The sequence below is a fragment of the Ambystoma mexicanum genome, chromosome 5q (assembly GCF_040938575.1).
Source record: "Ambystoma mexicanum isolate Mex_15411 chromosome 5q, UKY_AmexF1_1, whole genome shotgun sequence".
Classification (NCBI taxonomy): Eukaryota; Metazoa; Chordata; class Amphibia; order Caudata; family Ambystomatidae; genus Ambystoma; species Ambystoma mexicanum.
Genome location: NC_090933.1, coordinates 316,994,831 through 317,012,264, shown reverse-complemented (window position 1 = coordinate 317,012,264; position 17,434 = coordinate 316,994,831). Strand labels below are relative to the sequence as shown.

The window sequence follows — 17,434 nt, the reverse complement described above, 5'->3', positions numbered from 1 at the left end:
CAGAGGGAACTCTTTACAGTTGTTTCACTCTGCCTCTATTTTTCCTTCCTGTATCCTCAACTTGGATAGCTTTAGTGCAATCACCTGTGTCCTTCTAACTTTAAAGGAAGGGGTTTCCCACCACTGCTTTGATTAGTTTTTGGTCAAACACTTAAAGAAGAATTCATTGCATATCTGTTGGTAGAGTTGACCTCTCCAAAGTGCTCCACCAATGAGGTGAGGACTGAGTGTCCAAGGCAGAGGCACGCTCTCTCCCCTAACTATCCCCATGTGTGTGAAATGCTGTTGGGACTCAGGAATTTTACATGTTCAGGGGCACCTGGATTTGTGGTCGAGCCTCCCCTATGTTTGGGATAAAAAGAACAAGGACAAAACATATCTGTGAGACCTTGGATTGGGACTCACAGCAACCAGATGACCAAGAAAGCCAGGGTCCCTGTGTTCTTCAGTTGAACTACCTCAAGCCGTGATTTAACCTCATTCGACACCTTGGAACCTTCACAACCTGCTTTTGGCATTTTACCACCTTTAACTGCTTCACTGCATGTTCGAAAGTGTTCATCACCACATGGCTCTAGCCAAGAGCATCATTGCCCACCTTGAACTTGAAGCTCGTTGGTGCATCTGCTGCCTTCGAACTGCCTCTTTGAACCACCAGCATCTTCACTGCGGATCATCACCGACAGTTAGCCAGATCATGGAGGTTCCTTCAAATCACATCCGTTGAATGCCGCACTTGAGCTGCTCGACTCAAACTGCATATCTGTTCACTAATCTCGTCACTGCCAAACTGACTGCTGAACCGAACCATCCATAGTTCTCCAAACACCACATTCGAATTGCACAAGCTGCTGTTCAATCTCCGCTGAATATCCACTCCCAGTGTAGAACAACTGTGGCTGCTGTACCCAAAGCACTGAATCGCACATTTCAACCTGTTCATGACTGTGCCACACTAGCTGAGTGTGTTGTTGTCTCGGTTCAAACTACAGGCTCTTTATCATACTTGGCTCCTTTGAACTCCCATACACCAGCTATCATTGTTGCTGCTGATTGCAATTGCCAGTCAAACAAACCCTGGTGGATCATCATGCCCCGACCTTTGAATGTCAGATAAAGTCACTTGAACCATACTGTGCATTCAGTCTCCAGTATATTCAATGTTTAACTGACTGTCAAACTGACCCTGGTGATCCTTACAATCTGCAGCCCCTCAAACACTTCATCAGACCGATTCAGTATGAAGTGCACACCCACTCACCAGTTTCTTCACAGTCGAACACATTGTGAAACTAATCCTGGTGGCCCTTAAATCCACAATTCTTCCATAATCAGCTTTGAAATACTGCAAGCCTGATTGACCCATGTTCAACACCGATCCCCATCTCATACAATATGGGTGCTGCACTTCAACTTGGTTAATCCACACAAACAGCACCAAGAAGCCAGGTTAGAACCGGTTGAACTGCCAAGAACTGCAAGAAGGTACTAGTGACTAATAACTAGGGCTGGCAAAATTGTGAAATTCTTTTCCACCTCCTGCAGAACGAAATCTGAAAGATTTCAATCCCTTTTGCCACAATCCACTGTTCTGCCAGCTCTGTGTATCAAAAAGAGCAGCAGGATGTTTATCTTGCCATCTCGCGACCTGAAACGAGCCATGCAAAGTTCCTTGTGCCATTGCGTGAACCTAGCATGAATAGAAAAGAGCGGAATACAGTTTCTTGTGTCACTGCGCTTGCATGAACACAACACAGTTTGAAAAACCAGTGCAACATTTCTCATGCCGTTGTGAGAACCTGCCATGAATCAAACAAAACAGCTTTTCAAATTCTCTCTAGCAGCTGCATGAAACTAACATCGATCATGAAAAAGCATGGAAAGTTTCTCATCCTGCTGCACGGAACTACCACAGATCAAAAAAGATCTATCAGAAGTTTCTCATGCTGCTGCGCAAAACTAATACAAATCAAGAAAAGACCTGCATGAAGATTCTTGTTTCGCAAACTCAGCACAGATCGATAAAAGACCTGCACAAAGTGTCTTGTGTTTCTGCACGGTCCGCTCATGCATGAAGAAACAAGCAAAATGTCCCACATTGCTGCATAAAACTAGCGCAGATCCAAAAGAAAAGACCTGTGTGAAGTTTCTCATTGCGCCATAAGAAACTAACAATAGAACTAAACACCATGCACCATGCAAAACCCCATGAAACCAGGTCAAATTTCAGTGGCGGCAGAAAAGCAATGCTGATTTAGAGGATTGGGCTGAAGCAGAATCTATTGTGGATTACCCACTATTTGCTTTGCGGGAGAAAATGTTGCTGACCCCTACTGATAACTGCTCCCTTGGGCTAGATTTGGGCAGAAGAGACTGCTTAGGTCATTAATTCCTTTCGTGCATCCAAAAACATATTCTTTTACGCACTTTGTGCTTTTTACTTACCTGGCACAACTAATTCATGACCCACAGCACTGCATTTTTCTATCTGTATATGTTATGTGTTCTTTCCGCAGGGGTATGTTTTTTATAGTGTTTTCTATTCCTTTTTTGTGTAAATGGTCTGTTTCATTAAAGTGTATTAATTTTTATAGAACCTTGTTTGGACATTCACTGTATTTTGGACTGTTGTACTATTTCTATTTCAGTTGCTACTCAAACACATTCACACCCCTCTTTAAAGTATAGCTTTCCCTCAGCCCATGTTACCACAAAAGGAGAAGGAGGTATGTCTCTTAAATGTGCCTGTTTCACCTCATTGATGGGGATCCCTCTTGTTGTGTACCAGAATGAGGGCCAGTAAGTGCTTTAGCCACTATTCATCCATTCATCAATTTACTCTGGCAAAGTAGAAGTCAGTTTGTCACAATATTTTTATTCACAATATCTGACTGAGCAGTAGCACATTTTGGGCCTGTCTAAGCTCAAACTGGGATTACCATAATAAACAGTCTTGGACCCAAATGACCGGAGAGACTCAAAGAATATGGCAAAGTACTACTTTATTATCAGTTCAATAAAGTAGGGCAATCTGGCGAACACCTAATTGTTTCTGGTACACAAAGGCTGTATACCTCATTATGCGTCAGCTATGACTTCATCCTATGTGGCAAATTTGTTATCATTTACTTAATCTAAGAGAATTATGACATGCATACATTGCTCATACTTGTCAACTCCCCTTGTACCCTTCACTAGCTTCTCACTGTGGCATCCTTGATATCTGGCCAGCAGATATTCTTTCATCATGCACAAATGTGCATTTCCAGCCTCTGTCAGCTCTGCAGCGCTGGTCTCTCTCCTTCGAGCTCTTCACTTGCTATCATTGAGAGTCGGCGTCCATCTTTTCAACATGGCTGCTGTATCCATGTTATGTTTTATGCTGCAGCAAGCTTCTATATGACTCTTCTACCTTGTGTTCCGGCATATATACATTTGTTATTAACCTGGTTACTTATCTTCTTTATAGATATGATGTCTTCATACTTGTGTGCATATTACGTTGCTTCTTCAGTTATATCTTCATTCTTTAAGTATTCTTATATCTTTTTGGTGCATCATTGTATTTTGTCCTTATGACATCACTTTGCACCTGTCAGATTGTCTTTACAGCTCTAAGATATTCAGTGATGCCTGAAAATCTCCTGCTACCACTTCAGTTTGAGGGTACATTCAGTACTGTTGTCTGAGTGCATCACGTCTCTCATACACTCCATGCAGTATTGGGATGATACCTGGTGTCATGCACAGCGTCTTCCTGTTGTTCATCCAGTATGATGGAGGTGATGGGGTGGAGTCCATCAGTGACGTCCACTCCTGACTACATGACTATATCATATGAATTCCTTAACTTCACACTAATTCTTTGATATTTTGTTCTTTTTAGTGTGCTGCAATCCTCTAGTATTTGTTGGCAGAGTTTGATATTTGTAATCAATTTACCCAGGTACCTAGGGTTGTCCTTTTGGGAATAAACTCAAAGAAAGGCTTGTGGAGATTCCAAAACAGTTGGCTGCATTCAAGAAATGGGTGCATTATTTTGTAGACAGAGAGACAACCCCCGTTCATGTTTGTGCTGCCAGAATGACATAGTGCAAGGGAGTGTGTCCCTCCTGATGTGAGCTCCTCCTTTCAAGAGGTTTGCAAAGCTTTATCATTTGTGGTGTGCTGCATTTCGGAGAATAGTTGCATCTGTCTAACCTCTGATTGAATTGCTTTTCAGGGACATCGGTTCTGCAAGTGACAGCTACAGACGCAGACGACCCCACATACGGAAACAGCGCGCGAGTGGTTTACAGCATCCTCCAGGGACAGCCCTATTTTTCAGTGGAGCCAAAGACAGGTATAGAATATGCATGTAATAAAACACGGCCATTGTCATTGAGATTGACGCTGCCTTGCTGCTTATCTCTCCTTTCTCCGTGAGATTGCTTCTCCTGCCACAGCAAACCACGAATTACTACTTGCAAAAATAGCATACTTCATTAATAATCAAGAACATGTGTATCCCTGTCCCGCAGAGGACCAGCTCGTCCAATCAGATGGTGCCGCGCAAAATAACAATCTCAAAAGAAAATGAGCATAGTTATGTAACGCTATGTCAAGCTGCCTTCGTTTTAAAGCCATTCACATTTAATAGTTGGTTTCATTGATAAGGTATGCCATTTAATCTCAAAAATAATGGTTAGTTTTAACGAAAACCTCTTTTAACGGTCTGGGACTAAATGTCCCAATGGCAAACTTAAAAGGGAAAACTCGTTTTGCCAAATTTTAAAGGATTACATTGAAGCATTGATCTTTTAAACCTTATAACACTCTCCTAAGATATTCCTAACATAAGGAAGGCAAACATTACACAGCACACACTGGTTTGTTACTTTAAGGCAAATTATAAACCAGATGCCTGGTCGGGCGAGTGAAAGGGGCGATTAGACCAAGAAAAGCATACCTGGATGTTTAATCTGAATAAATTTACATTACTAAGCTTAGGGATATAATAATAAACTGTGTTTTAAAATAGATTGCAACATGGAATTCTGAAGTGTGTTTTTATTGAGAGACTTTTTTTTTTAATTAATGAATATACATTTTTGTATTTGCTCAAGATTAAATGTTGTTTTTGAAAGAAAGGAAAAAGGTGAAGAATGCCGTCAGCAAAATGTCTTCTGAAATATGAAAATGTATGCCTTGCAACCTGCCTTAACACGAATGCTGGGCTCAACTCACCAATAGTTGAACATCTTTGTGAAGCACTGGTGATGTGCTGTGTAGGGATACACAATCGCAATAATGCACTGGTCCACTTATCAACAAAGGCGGCCTGCGAATATATGAAGATCAGTGCAGTGATGGGCACCTATATGTTAGGCAAATGCAGCACGTTGATTGACTATCAATATCTATGCGGCGGAGGGCTGGAGCATGCGGACATCAGCAAGGCCCAGCACATTGTGGCTGAGAGAACACACTATTATTATGATTGGTCTAAAAGCACCGATCGAGTCAAATTGAACATATGTAAAAACGTCACCTTTTCCCCCTTTTCTGTTATTGTGCTGGTGTAGCACAGCATTTTAATGATCAGTTGCACCTGGAGGACAGCAATGTGGATGCTGCTGCATTGTTGATGTATGCAGATCAGAAGAAAATTGACTCTGAATTTGTGTAAGCTTCTAGGTTTTTCTTAAGGCGCATTGGCCAGTAATACTTGAACTGGTAAAAAAAAAACAAGTTGGAGCACAAGAACACATGAACCACTCCTCTGATCAATAGTGTAATAGTGTAATATGAGCATCCTGCTGCATGTGTAGTGGTTAAGAGGAAACAGTGCCCTTAGAGCACTCGTTTGAGAATCATTGAGACTTAAAGGCCATATGCCCGATTCATGGAAAAGTGCGCATTTATCGCGCAAAAGCAGCACGCCGAAAACAACACTGCACGAGCCTGTGTGCAGAATTTATTCTGCGCGCTCTGCGTATTCATGGAATTGTATGTGCAAAGTAACCGTAAACGCAAGTTGCGGCTGGAACACCCCAGACACGTCCCTGACATGCCCCCAAGCAAAGCAAAAACAGCCAGAACAGCTACCTTTGCATGCTCCCCTGGCACGAATACACACATCCTTCAAATAGTGTGTAGGGTCCCCTTCAAGCGGGCCTGCATCTCGGGAACAATGCATGGGGTCCCCTGTAACTATTACTGGCACCACAAAAACATGCATACGATTGATTGTAACTCGGGTAGAATGCGAAACATCTGTGTGTGAACCCCCGTAAACTGTTCCTGCACTCCACTACTCTGCGTATGCGCACCCCTAAGTCAGATCAGAACCACAGCTTTGCCCATGTACCCTTAAATCTGAAACCCGATCTTACTCCTGCACAGTGAATCCTAAGTGCAAGTGTCTGTACGCCTGCCTTCGAGTGGCGGAGAGTATGAGGGCTTTGCATGGTCATTTCCCCGCCGAGAGGTTACATGCTCGGATCCATGAATATGTATCGTTCCACACAGTACTGTGCGTGAGATGGACTTCCTGCGGGCCGTCCCTCGTAACGCCCACTTTTTACCTTGTTCTTCCTCATTTTCCATGTTCTGCCCTCAAGCCTGCCCTCTGCGCAAGCCACAGCCATGCTCTGCGTGGTGTCTCGCACAAGGCACTCGGCCTCTCGCAGTGACGTGGTGAGTCTAAATCAAGTCCCTGCAAAGTACAAAAAAAGTGCTATGCAGTTGATTTTGTGAATCGGCAAACTGAATTTCGAACTCAGTTTGGCACTTAAAGTCCCGATTTTTCCCACAGATAATTACATGAATCGTGCCCCATACCTGTGCAGTTGAGAGATAGGATTCCTGATTACATACATTAGTGAGGCTGTGCTAGGCCAGGCAGATAAATCCTTTTGGTATCTTCGTTTGTTTGTGTTACGCCCGCCATTTTGGGAATGTGATTTATTCTTACACATTTAGGTCCCGGGCATGGCCATTACATATAGGGAAACCTTTACAAGTGCATAATATAAACCCTGTTGGTTGTTGATACTTTGTTGTAAGTTACTTATTCTCTATACAATACTCCATTAATTGACTTCACAGATGCAGGGTTTCAAACCACATTAGTGGATTTTATCATTTGCTATGGGGATTTCACCCAAAACTAGCCACCTTCCAGCCTGAACTACATGACAATGGCATTCTACCCTGATCCGAATCAGGACACCTATCATGTTGTGCCATTCTAACAGCTACTCATACTCCTTCATAGGTTTTATCATTCACTTTGGGTTTCTAGTATTAATTGGATTCTTGCTTTAATTTAGATATTATACAATACCTTGCCTCAAGACTATAGCCTACTCCCATTTGTCCAATAGAATTTGCTTTGCCAACCAGGCATCCAATTGAAGCTATTGTGTAAGCCAAGTCTTCCATGTTAAGAGAGAAGCAATGTTGCACTGATCTCCAGGCCCAAAGGGGACAATCTATAGAATGAATTCAACTAACTATATGCCTTTCTCTTTTGTCTTCTTCTCTCCTTCATCCTCAAAACATGATGCTGCCATAATCTGGCATATGAAAATGATTGTATATATTTATGATAAATAAATGACACATTGTTGATACCATCTTTGAATAGTTGTTTCAACATGCTATCTTAATCAATCATGGAAATTGCACTTTTCACTTTTGGCACCTGTGACTTTACACTTAGGATGTGTAATTTGGGTGTCATGCCTAATTGGCATATTTTAATGTGAAAACATGCTTACCTCAGACTTGACAAAGACCCGGGAAGGTCGAAACATGTGTTGGCTACAGAATACAAATTTGGTTGAACTAAACTATTAGAGTTTGATCACCCATTAGAACTTTGACATTGAGGATTTTAACTGTTTACTCACACAAAAAAGCACACAGACTTAGTGATTTGTGTGAATTAGGCCCATTTAGTGTGGTGCATACATTACTTTTGCAGTGTAAAGTCACTTTGCTCCGTGCTAAACTTTCTGTGAATTATATGCGCTGTTTCCACAACGTCTGCCATACTATCTCTTACGTTCTGAGGACTGCTCTGTGATACCTTTGAGGCTATTTCCACTCTTTATAAATAGAGTACTTCATAAATAACTAAACACGCACTCTGAAACACTTGTGTACAAGCGCAATATAAATAAACTATCAAACTATCAAACTATCAAACTAAACATATAAAGAATATCAATGTATTGCCACACAGACCTGTTTTGCAAAAAAAAAATTCAATAGGACTTCCCCAATTAAAAACATTTTTGTAAATCAGGCCCATAATGTCCCTTCATTGGTGCTTTCAATGCACAAAACGACAGTGCCTGATATTTCTTGCACGGTGCAAAGGAATTTTTCACTGGTGCAAAGTGACTTTGTACTGCCAACAAACACCCTGATTCATGGAACAGTGCAAAGTGTTTGTTTGCCCTGCAAAACTTTGCACTGTTCAATGAATCAGGGTTTGTGTTGCCAGTGCAAAGTCACTTTTCAGCAGTGAAAAGTCACTTGGAACCATGCAAAAAATATATTCCATCCATGGAGTTTATTTCTCTCTGAGGTGGTGATCTTTGGTATCCCTTGCAAGTTGCACTAAATTGCACTAAGTCATCTCAAAGCATTTGAAAGATATTCTGTCAGCAAGATTTTGGACATGATTAATTTTTTTAAAATATATTTTGCTGAAAAGAAATCAGCTGTAATGATGATGCCTCAGACACTGATTCATGGGATTATTTGCGTGTAAAATGGGGAATTGTGTGGCATTCTTCCCACAAATCCCTGTTTGACAAATGGGGATTAGCGGGCAGAATGGCACACACATCCTTGTTTTACACGAAAATAATTCCATGAATCAGGGCCTTCATGTGTAATAAAGCATTATCTCATTTCGCAGGGACATTCAATATACCAGAAGAAGTGTGGCATTGTGTCAGTGAAAAAGGCGTCCCCGCCATATTCATTCCTGAAAGGCTCAGCTGTCCTTCTTTTACTCAAGAGCATGTTGTCTTTGAAAGAATAGGTTGAACAGCAATGTCCAGCCGCTCTGTGATTTGCTGAAAGTTTAGGGACACTTTCAGAATAGTGTTTACTCAGTACACTGTCAACAGAACTGGAAATTACAGTCTGTCTCGGAAAGGGGGTTTGAGTGAATGACAAATAAATATAGCTCTCGCGAGTGTTAAGAGCTACTCTCTAGTATCTTAAAGCCAGGGGACATGTGACTTTGAATACAGAAATGCAGTCATGGGTTCAACTCTGACTTCAGCATATTACAATGTTAAATGAGACGTACTATTGTTTTGCCTTGTGGCATGCATATGTATCTCTCATCTCACCTTTATTGAATGGAACATAACATGAATTGTTTCATCAGGGTTTAAAGAAGAACACACACTTCTAATTTCTAAACTTGGTGTGCGAAAATGCCTGCTTGCACTTCAAAAACACTGGATATGTATATCCCAATGCATATCATACGTTTAGCTCAGTGTGCCAGATTCAACCACAGACATACCGATCATCCTCTACTTCCAATGTAGCAGACGGGAACCTTGGAACAGCCAGCATCATAAAGTTGGTAGTTCTGCATTTATCCTAAAATGTACTTCTAATTACAGTACTTTATTAAATGATTAATTAATTTATGTTTGTATGTAACCTATGTATTTGAAATGTTGTATCAAATCAAAGTGCAGAACATACGATGCTTCGAAAAACTGGGGAATGCAAATTACAAGAGGTGGACAATACTTTGCTAATCAAAATGTGATTGCATAACTGTTTCAACAATACAGCTAATAATATACAAGGAGGTGCTCTCTGAGGAGATGGAGGTCGCATAATGGGGTTGTTTTGTCTTGACGCATGGCACATTGTCTCACTACAGACGTCCACATATTACTTATACTGTGGTAGCCTACTTCCAAGTAGGGCACCTCCCTGTCACTTTGTAAACTAAAGTCTATTATGACAAGACACAGAACAAACTCATAATAATAACCTTTCCATTGTCAACGTGCCCGGCTACAAAAATGGATATATGTTTGTTTGGTCTCTCCATTTCCTTACCTTCTGTTACCAGTTGCGCTCATCGTTATTCATAGTCTGTTCTTGGCGATGTCACTCTTGGCTCAGGCTCGTCATTTGTAAAATTGACATTCTGGAGTTTGACATGGGGTATAATATTCAGAGATGCCTGGGCAAATAATCCTACAAATGTCTAGGATTGCACAAGCACACTCGCAGGTCCTTCACGCATCCAACATTGAATTGAACCTGAGACTTGTGGTCCTTTAAGATGTAGTAATAATATTTAAAGAGGGGTGGGGAAGCAGAACTTACTCATACATCAATAATCAAACCGACTCAGGGAGTTGGCAAAATTTGGTACTGTTTTATTTGCAATTATCTAAAACAGGGAGATACAACGGACATCAGAGGATGTCGCACAGCACAGTCTCAACGCATCTCATTAAAAAAATACTTTTATAGCAAAAATTCATCATCATTGACGTCACACTACGTGGAAAACTGCAAAAACCTACTTGGGGATGTGATAGGCTTACAAGGAACATCTAAGTATACATTCCATATTGACAGGGGTTGTGATTGGGTCTCTAAAATCAGGTGGACAACTAGGTCCTCCTCTAGTGCAAGTCGTCTCCATCATCACAAAATACACGACGATTCATTGGTTATATGAAATATAGGGCTCTCTACTATGTGGTCCTCTACAATTGGTTGGCACGCTTGTACCCTTTTAGAATGTTCCAGTTGCTAGCAACACGCAAGCTGGTTACCCCAGGTGCTGGGAGGGTTGGCCTAGTCATGCCTCAACAACCAATTAGCCCAACATCTCTCATCACTCCTGTGGTCTTCTGTTCAATTAAGGCATTGAACTTGGCCTTGCAGAAGCTCTTTGTGCCTGAGAATAAAAGGGAGTATGGCAGGGTCTTATGTTCTGGTTTTGGTTTAGCTCAACCCAAAGTCTATTTTCATCTGACCATGTGACTGGAGACCACGGTTCCGAGTTCTTCATTGCATATAATACTATTAAATGATGAACTCTTGACTCCCTCAGTGTTTTTTCATCCCACCTCAAACAGAAGTTTGTTTCTTTCTCACGTTCATGTAGCTTCTTGACAGACAACCAGGCTCATGGTTGCCTCGACTATTGATGCCGGGCCAGCCGGCATTTCTTGATTTCTCCTTCGGCATTAGCTATTTTCCTACTGCGTCACACTCAAGCCCTTTTCATTCTCAGGGTTTTAAGCTTACTAAACTGCATCATGGAACATCCAGATTCTACATATTCCTATGTATATACATTGGTGCATCGCTGCAATCTATTCACTACTTAGCCAGCCTTAGGATTATTTTGTCTACTTGCGTTACATCATCTGTACAAGTGTAAAATGACTTTGCATTTTCTCCAGCGTTTCTTCGCACGAGCATCTTCATTTCGATCCCGAAATGTTTCTTATCATCAACACCTCCTCTTCAGATCTTATAGAATGTATATGTTCTTTTGTCCTTTGTATCTCTCCTGGGTGCATAAGTTCTGCTCCGTATGACGTCACCAGTCCTTTTTCTCATCCACTTTCATACTTTTTCTGGGACTTTGTCCAGAAGACAATCATGTCTTTGATAATGCACATAGGTCTTTCTCAATGGATACCTTGTTTCAAAAACTCTTTGCGTTACAGGCATCCTCACCGGTACTGCACGTGTTGCAACTTCCGGTTCCCAACATATAGGCAACATGGGGCAGAGGTTCTGGTAGGGCCTTTTGGCTCTTTTTCTACAGCATTGTTTACTAACTTAAAATCATCAAAATCTGCCTTTGAAATACAACCCAATTAGCACAACACTTAAGGACATATCAGCCCGTCCTTTTTGCAGAATATGGTCCACTGAACTGGACTGGCATGCATCAATTCGCGCAAAACATTTGTGCCCCGCTGTAACCCTCCCTTCCTGTGCCTCTTGGATCTTTTTCTTCCTTTCCCATCTTCTTAACTTCCCCTGGTTCATTTTCTTTAATCTGGTAGCCTAGGATGTGGATATCCCTGTTGGGGCACAGAACGTCCCTCCACAGACTAGCCTAGGTGCACTGAACCTACTGTGGGGAGATTTGGCACTATATAAACACATGTTAACATAACATTACATGCATCTGCACAATTCAGAGCACTGTTGCTGGGCATTAGGGAGCACTGTGAGGGTTTATGGGGAAATGGCAACAAAAATGTGGTCACGTCGTGAGAGTGCTGAAAACGTGACAGCACATACAAATTGTCAAAAATGCACACAGCACACATTTGTGTAATTAAGCAGATGAAAAAAAAAGGTATAAAAAGAGGATATGTTGCCAAATGTTTTCTACTATTTATTCCTTGCACAACAAATTGATTTCAGAACTTCTTTGGAAGTTCAAACAAAAATAACACTAATAATAATAATCATAATAGTCATAATAATGTTGCATACAATGTGCTCATGATTGGGGAGATAGAGTCTGATTGTTTGAGACTAAATTATTCATTTTCAGGGAGGATAGATATTTCTATTAAACATTAATTCATTTTATGTATAATATAACATTGACTTGGTGGAAAGCAAAAAGTTAACATTTGTTTCAGAAAATTAATGAAATATATACTGATTTTTAAGGTAGGTGAGGCCTATTCTGCTTAGTGCTTTCCATATAAATTAGAGGGGAAGAAACAAAGTGCCAGCTAGAAAGCCTGTTTAATGCTTTAAAGTCTGTGGTTATTTGGATGTATGTAGCAAATGCATCTCGCTGTTGTACTTTGACTGAATTAATGTTTGGTCTTCGGTGGCAGTGGTTGAGCCATGTAGAAAAATGTGATGTAGTTTGATGTAATGGGATATTGACAAGAGGCCCCTCGTAATATGTACTGATGTAGGGAGATATGGTACTGTTATGGCAATAACACCTGATTTGCTGATTCAGATAGGGTGGTAACGGCCCGGTGCCCAACTTAACGATGGGCTCCAGCGCCGTTACCATCTGATCCGGCCCGCCAGATCGGGTTTTATTGCTATTAGCACCCTGGGTTTCTAATCTGGAAACTCGGGGTGCTGTTAGCAATGTATGGTCTTGGAATGAACGGGGCAATACTGACTTAAGATGGCAGCTGTGGAGATGGAAGGCGGGGCTCCGTGTAGAGTCACTCTTCTATTTCCACGGCAGCCCAGGATGGAGGCTGGAGCGATGGAGGTTATTGGCACTGCCAAAAGAATAATGTGAGAGGGGTAGGGATGCAGAAAAGGGGGAAACAGTGACTGTATGGGGAAGAAGGATGGGGGGAGATGGTGGTGCAGGGAAGCAGCCATTAGGCTTCTAGGAACGTGTACTGAGATTGTGAGATTCAGCCCGCGCTCTGAGCAACCTGATTGGTTGGCTCACCCACCGGGGTGCTAATCAGATTCTGTTGATAGTTGCAGGTTTTCACAAACTAGCCGATCTGATAATCTTCTGAGAGTACTAATTTTAATTGACTTGATAGGGGAAGCAAGAGACTGAGCACTTCCAGGACAATTAAGCACATAGCAGCCAGACTCTCTCCCCAAACCTTCAATCAAACATACCATCAGCCTTACACTACAATAAGAACACTTAGCATTGTGGGAGAATTTGAAGACAATCCTCTTCAGAAAAGTGTCATTTATTAAACAACAAGATCCTAAAACAGTTTATCTGCCATTTACGAGGCCTGTCATTTAGCACTCTCTGATAGGCTTTCTTCAGGTGTTTTGCTTATAAGCACTGGACCACCTCTCCCCATGCCATTCTACAGATTCCCACAGTACTTTGGTATGCATCCACGTTCCTACCTGCACATGATCATTGAGTTTTTTTCTGTATTCTCTGCCATCAGTCGCCATCATGTTTCTCAGAGCAATCTTAAGCGGTGGCAAGCAATGTGTAGCACTGTACAAAACAACAATAAGTAAATAACTAAACAATAGTATCTATGCACTGGCCGAAGTGTGCAGATTATCATTCCAATAAAATGCCTTGGATTATACATATGATATTTGGTAATAGGCAATGATTACAGAGGACTAAACAACAGCATATTCCTAAAGTATACCAATAAGGGCTAGGTTACTTTGCTGCATCCAGACCACAATTGCTCCACACAGCTGGGTAGAGCATCAGAATGTACCCTTAGCACCCTGGCGGGGGGAGCCAGCAAATCAGGTGGCTAGAAACGCGGGCTTGAACCACCAGTGCAAGCCTGTGTTCCATCCCACCTGACAGCCTGCTCCCCTACCGCCATCTTCTGCCCACCCTACAACCTGTTTTTTCCCCTTCCCACTCCTTACCGCTTTGGTTGCCTGGGGTGCTAATTGTCTTAAGCACCCGTTCGAGACCTTGGAATGGGGGTTTAACGCCACATTGTAACCATTCTTTAATAGTGTCCAATGAGACATGATAAGTGGGAGTTTATATGTTTAAAAAGTCCACATTTAGGAGAAAGCACATCAACTGGGAGAGTTACAATACATTTGAAAGACAAACTGAAATAAAAAGGAAATTGTAAGAGGATTCAATTCAACACTACAGCTAAGTCAATGCCTAGTCTGGGATACTGAATGGAAACCCTTATTGATATATCTTTATGTCCAGTTCAGTACTCTGGATGACCACCCTTGTATAACACCCCCCTCTTAGAATCCCCCTGACCCCAATGAGCCAAGAAGTAGGTTTGTTTTGCAAATTAAAATGTTTATTTGAGAATTTAAACAATATATATATATATATATATCACACTTTATAATAAATTAATATCTGATAGTACACTTAGACATATGATGTTGATCAACAATGGGTAATCTGGCACTAGCACACTTCTTTACAATCAATGAGGAGTTAGTATAGGATGGATAAAGTAGCAAAAATACTTTTATGATTTCAAGGGAAAAGCAATGAGGAATAAAATGCAGTACAGAAATACTTGATATGATTTTAGCAAAAGAAAAGATAATCACTTTTTCTCTGGCAATTCACCCCCTCCCCTATGTAATGTAAGAAATGGAAGGAGATGGAAAGAGGAGCACACAGTTCTCAGGAATGCAATCAAAGACAATACGAAATTCAGTCCCCCCCCCCAAGCAAGCTTAGAGGAAACAGGTAGGAGTTTGAAACACAGGCCCAAAATGCTTTTAAACGTGATGGCAATGGATGGGAAAATGTGTCAACTGATTTTAATTCCCTCTAGAGATTCAGGGTGAGTGGGAGATGCGTGTTGGTATTATTTCAGGCTCACTTTAGCAATGCTCTATGAGTTATTAAGAGACAAACGAATTTTTAGCACAGGAAAGCAAAAAGCTGCTATCTTTTTACAGGTAAAGAAATCAGGCCAAATCGCGGCAAAATTCGCGAGTGCGTGATTCGCGATTACGGCAAAAATATAAGGCAAGTCGGTTTTAGGTTCGTTGGAAATTTCGTTCCAAACGGTTCCAGAGATACGGACGATTAAATAAAGGTATTTTTTCGGATTTAAAGTAAACTCAAATGACAGGTGACAGCTTGCAGCTGCAGAATTGACAGGGGACAGTTGTGCAGCTTTAAAAATGACAGATGACACGATTTCTAGGAGGCAGTTCTACTTAGGTTAAAATAGTTTGGATTAGATTATTTTAACTAAGAGATTGGTTCTGCACAGTTCTGCTAGGTACTCACAATATATTTTGTGCAGCAATGGGCCTCGCCACGGATCTGGTCAGGTTTTGGACTGGACTCCGGTTCTGGTCTCGGCACTTCACAGCAATCTGGGTCACTGGTTCTGCTAACAGCGGTCTGGGTCAGCTCTGCTCTGCTCCTCGTCTAGCCTCTCTGGATTCAGCGGCCTCTGGTTCTGGATACTGCTCTGCTTTCCGGTCCGGATCAAGTGGATTCTGGATGTAACACTGCTTTCTGGGTACTGGCAAGAGTTCTTGGCAAAAGAATTCAGACAGCTCGCCCGGCTGTGGAAGAGTTTGCAAATGATTTTGAGGCCTGCTGACAAATACTTTTGCTTGCAGTGGGCCTTCTTGGTTCGAAGTTCTGTAGTCTCTGTTTAGCTTGGAAGTCTAAGTGTTGGATCTCTGGATGTGAAGTCGTTGGTCAGCATGCTCCGCAGCAAATGGAATTGAATGTCTCTACCTGTCCCAGCAGTCTCTTTTTATGTGTTTTGAAAATTGGTGTGTGCCTGGGCCTAGCTAAGCCTGCCCCTCTCTACTTGTCATTGGCCCAATTCTCCCCTCTCCCATGATTGGGGGTAGGAAATGGATTGTCAGCATGATGAAGTCTGTTTATGGGTCAGAGGATCCTCCCCTGGTCAGTTTGCCCACAAATCTATATTTGATTCAAATACATCCTTCCCAGATATACAATTTGTTGAAATTACATGTGCACATTATATATTCCTTATGGTCCATGCTTGTCCGCCTCTGATCTTCCTGGGGGCTTGCATTAAAAAATGACAACATTTTGCGCTTTTTAACTGGTTTTGCAATATCGGACATTTACCCAAAATTACACACATGTGCGCAAGGAGTATGGACATTAATTGATGAAGTGTCAGATTTATAACATGCAGACATTTGGAGTGAGACCCTATTTTCCGCTAGCAACCCCCAGAATACACCACAGGGTCCTAACGCCTCTCAAAATGTTCACAGAAAAATCACAAAAATAATGATATTACTTATATAATTCTGACAAGTCCGCACTATGAGTTATCTATCTTTTTAAAATTATGCCCTCGTCAAAAAGGGGTGTGGCTTCCCACATCACAGGGTGGAATAACTGGTTTATCCACTTCCCCCAAGCTCAGCTGCTAGCAGAGGCACTGCCCCTCCCAGTTTCCCCTAAGAGGAAGCCACTTTACGGCCCCCCAATATAACATTTGCCTGAGTCCAGGACAGGCCTTTGTTCAACTCCCTGTAGTCCCCAGCTGCTTCACCCCTAATCTAATCAGAGAGGTGACAACTCCTTTTGGCAAGGGGAATGGCTGAGCAGGTTTCAACTCCTGTCGGGGGTAGTTGTCAGGCAGAATCCAGTTTCATTAAGCCAGGTTTCAGCTAAATGTCACTTTTTGTTCCCAGTTTTCTACATTAAAATCAAACTGACAATTTTTACATATACATTAAATAATTACTTCCTTCAAGTCATTTTAGAATATAGTTTTACATTGTATCCACCTCTTAGCAAGTCTTTCCTTGGTCTGGTTTTGTTTCATTTGTTCAGTTTTACACAAAAGTCTGGTGGTTTTAAAACGCCGGCTTTCTGATAGTGGTGAGTACTGGTAATGCAACCATTTTTGGGATTAGGAAAATGAATTCCCCACAGTTCTGAGTTGCTTTTTTGGCAATCAGCATTGCCATTCCCAATGGTTTC

The 17,434-nt window shown here is 41.7% G+C and overlaps 1 protein-coding gene across 5 annotated transcripts in view; it reads left to right on the top strand.

Moving 5' to 3' along the window:
* The window catches only part of CDH7 (cadherin 7), a 457,123-nt gene that overhangs the window by 200,741 nt on the left and 238,948 nt on the right, over nucleotides 1–17,434 (top strand). For all 5 annotated transcript variants that reach the window (XM_069620793.1, XM_069620792.1, XM_069620794.1 and 2 more), the window contains one exon: nucleotides 4,223–4,342. In XM_069620793.1, the coding sequence (XP_069476894.1) occupies nucleotides 4,223–4,342 (120 nt within the window). The remainder of the gene's footprint in view (nucleotides 1–4,222; nucleotides 4,343–17,434) is intronic.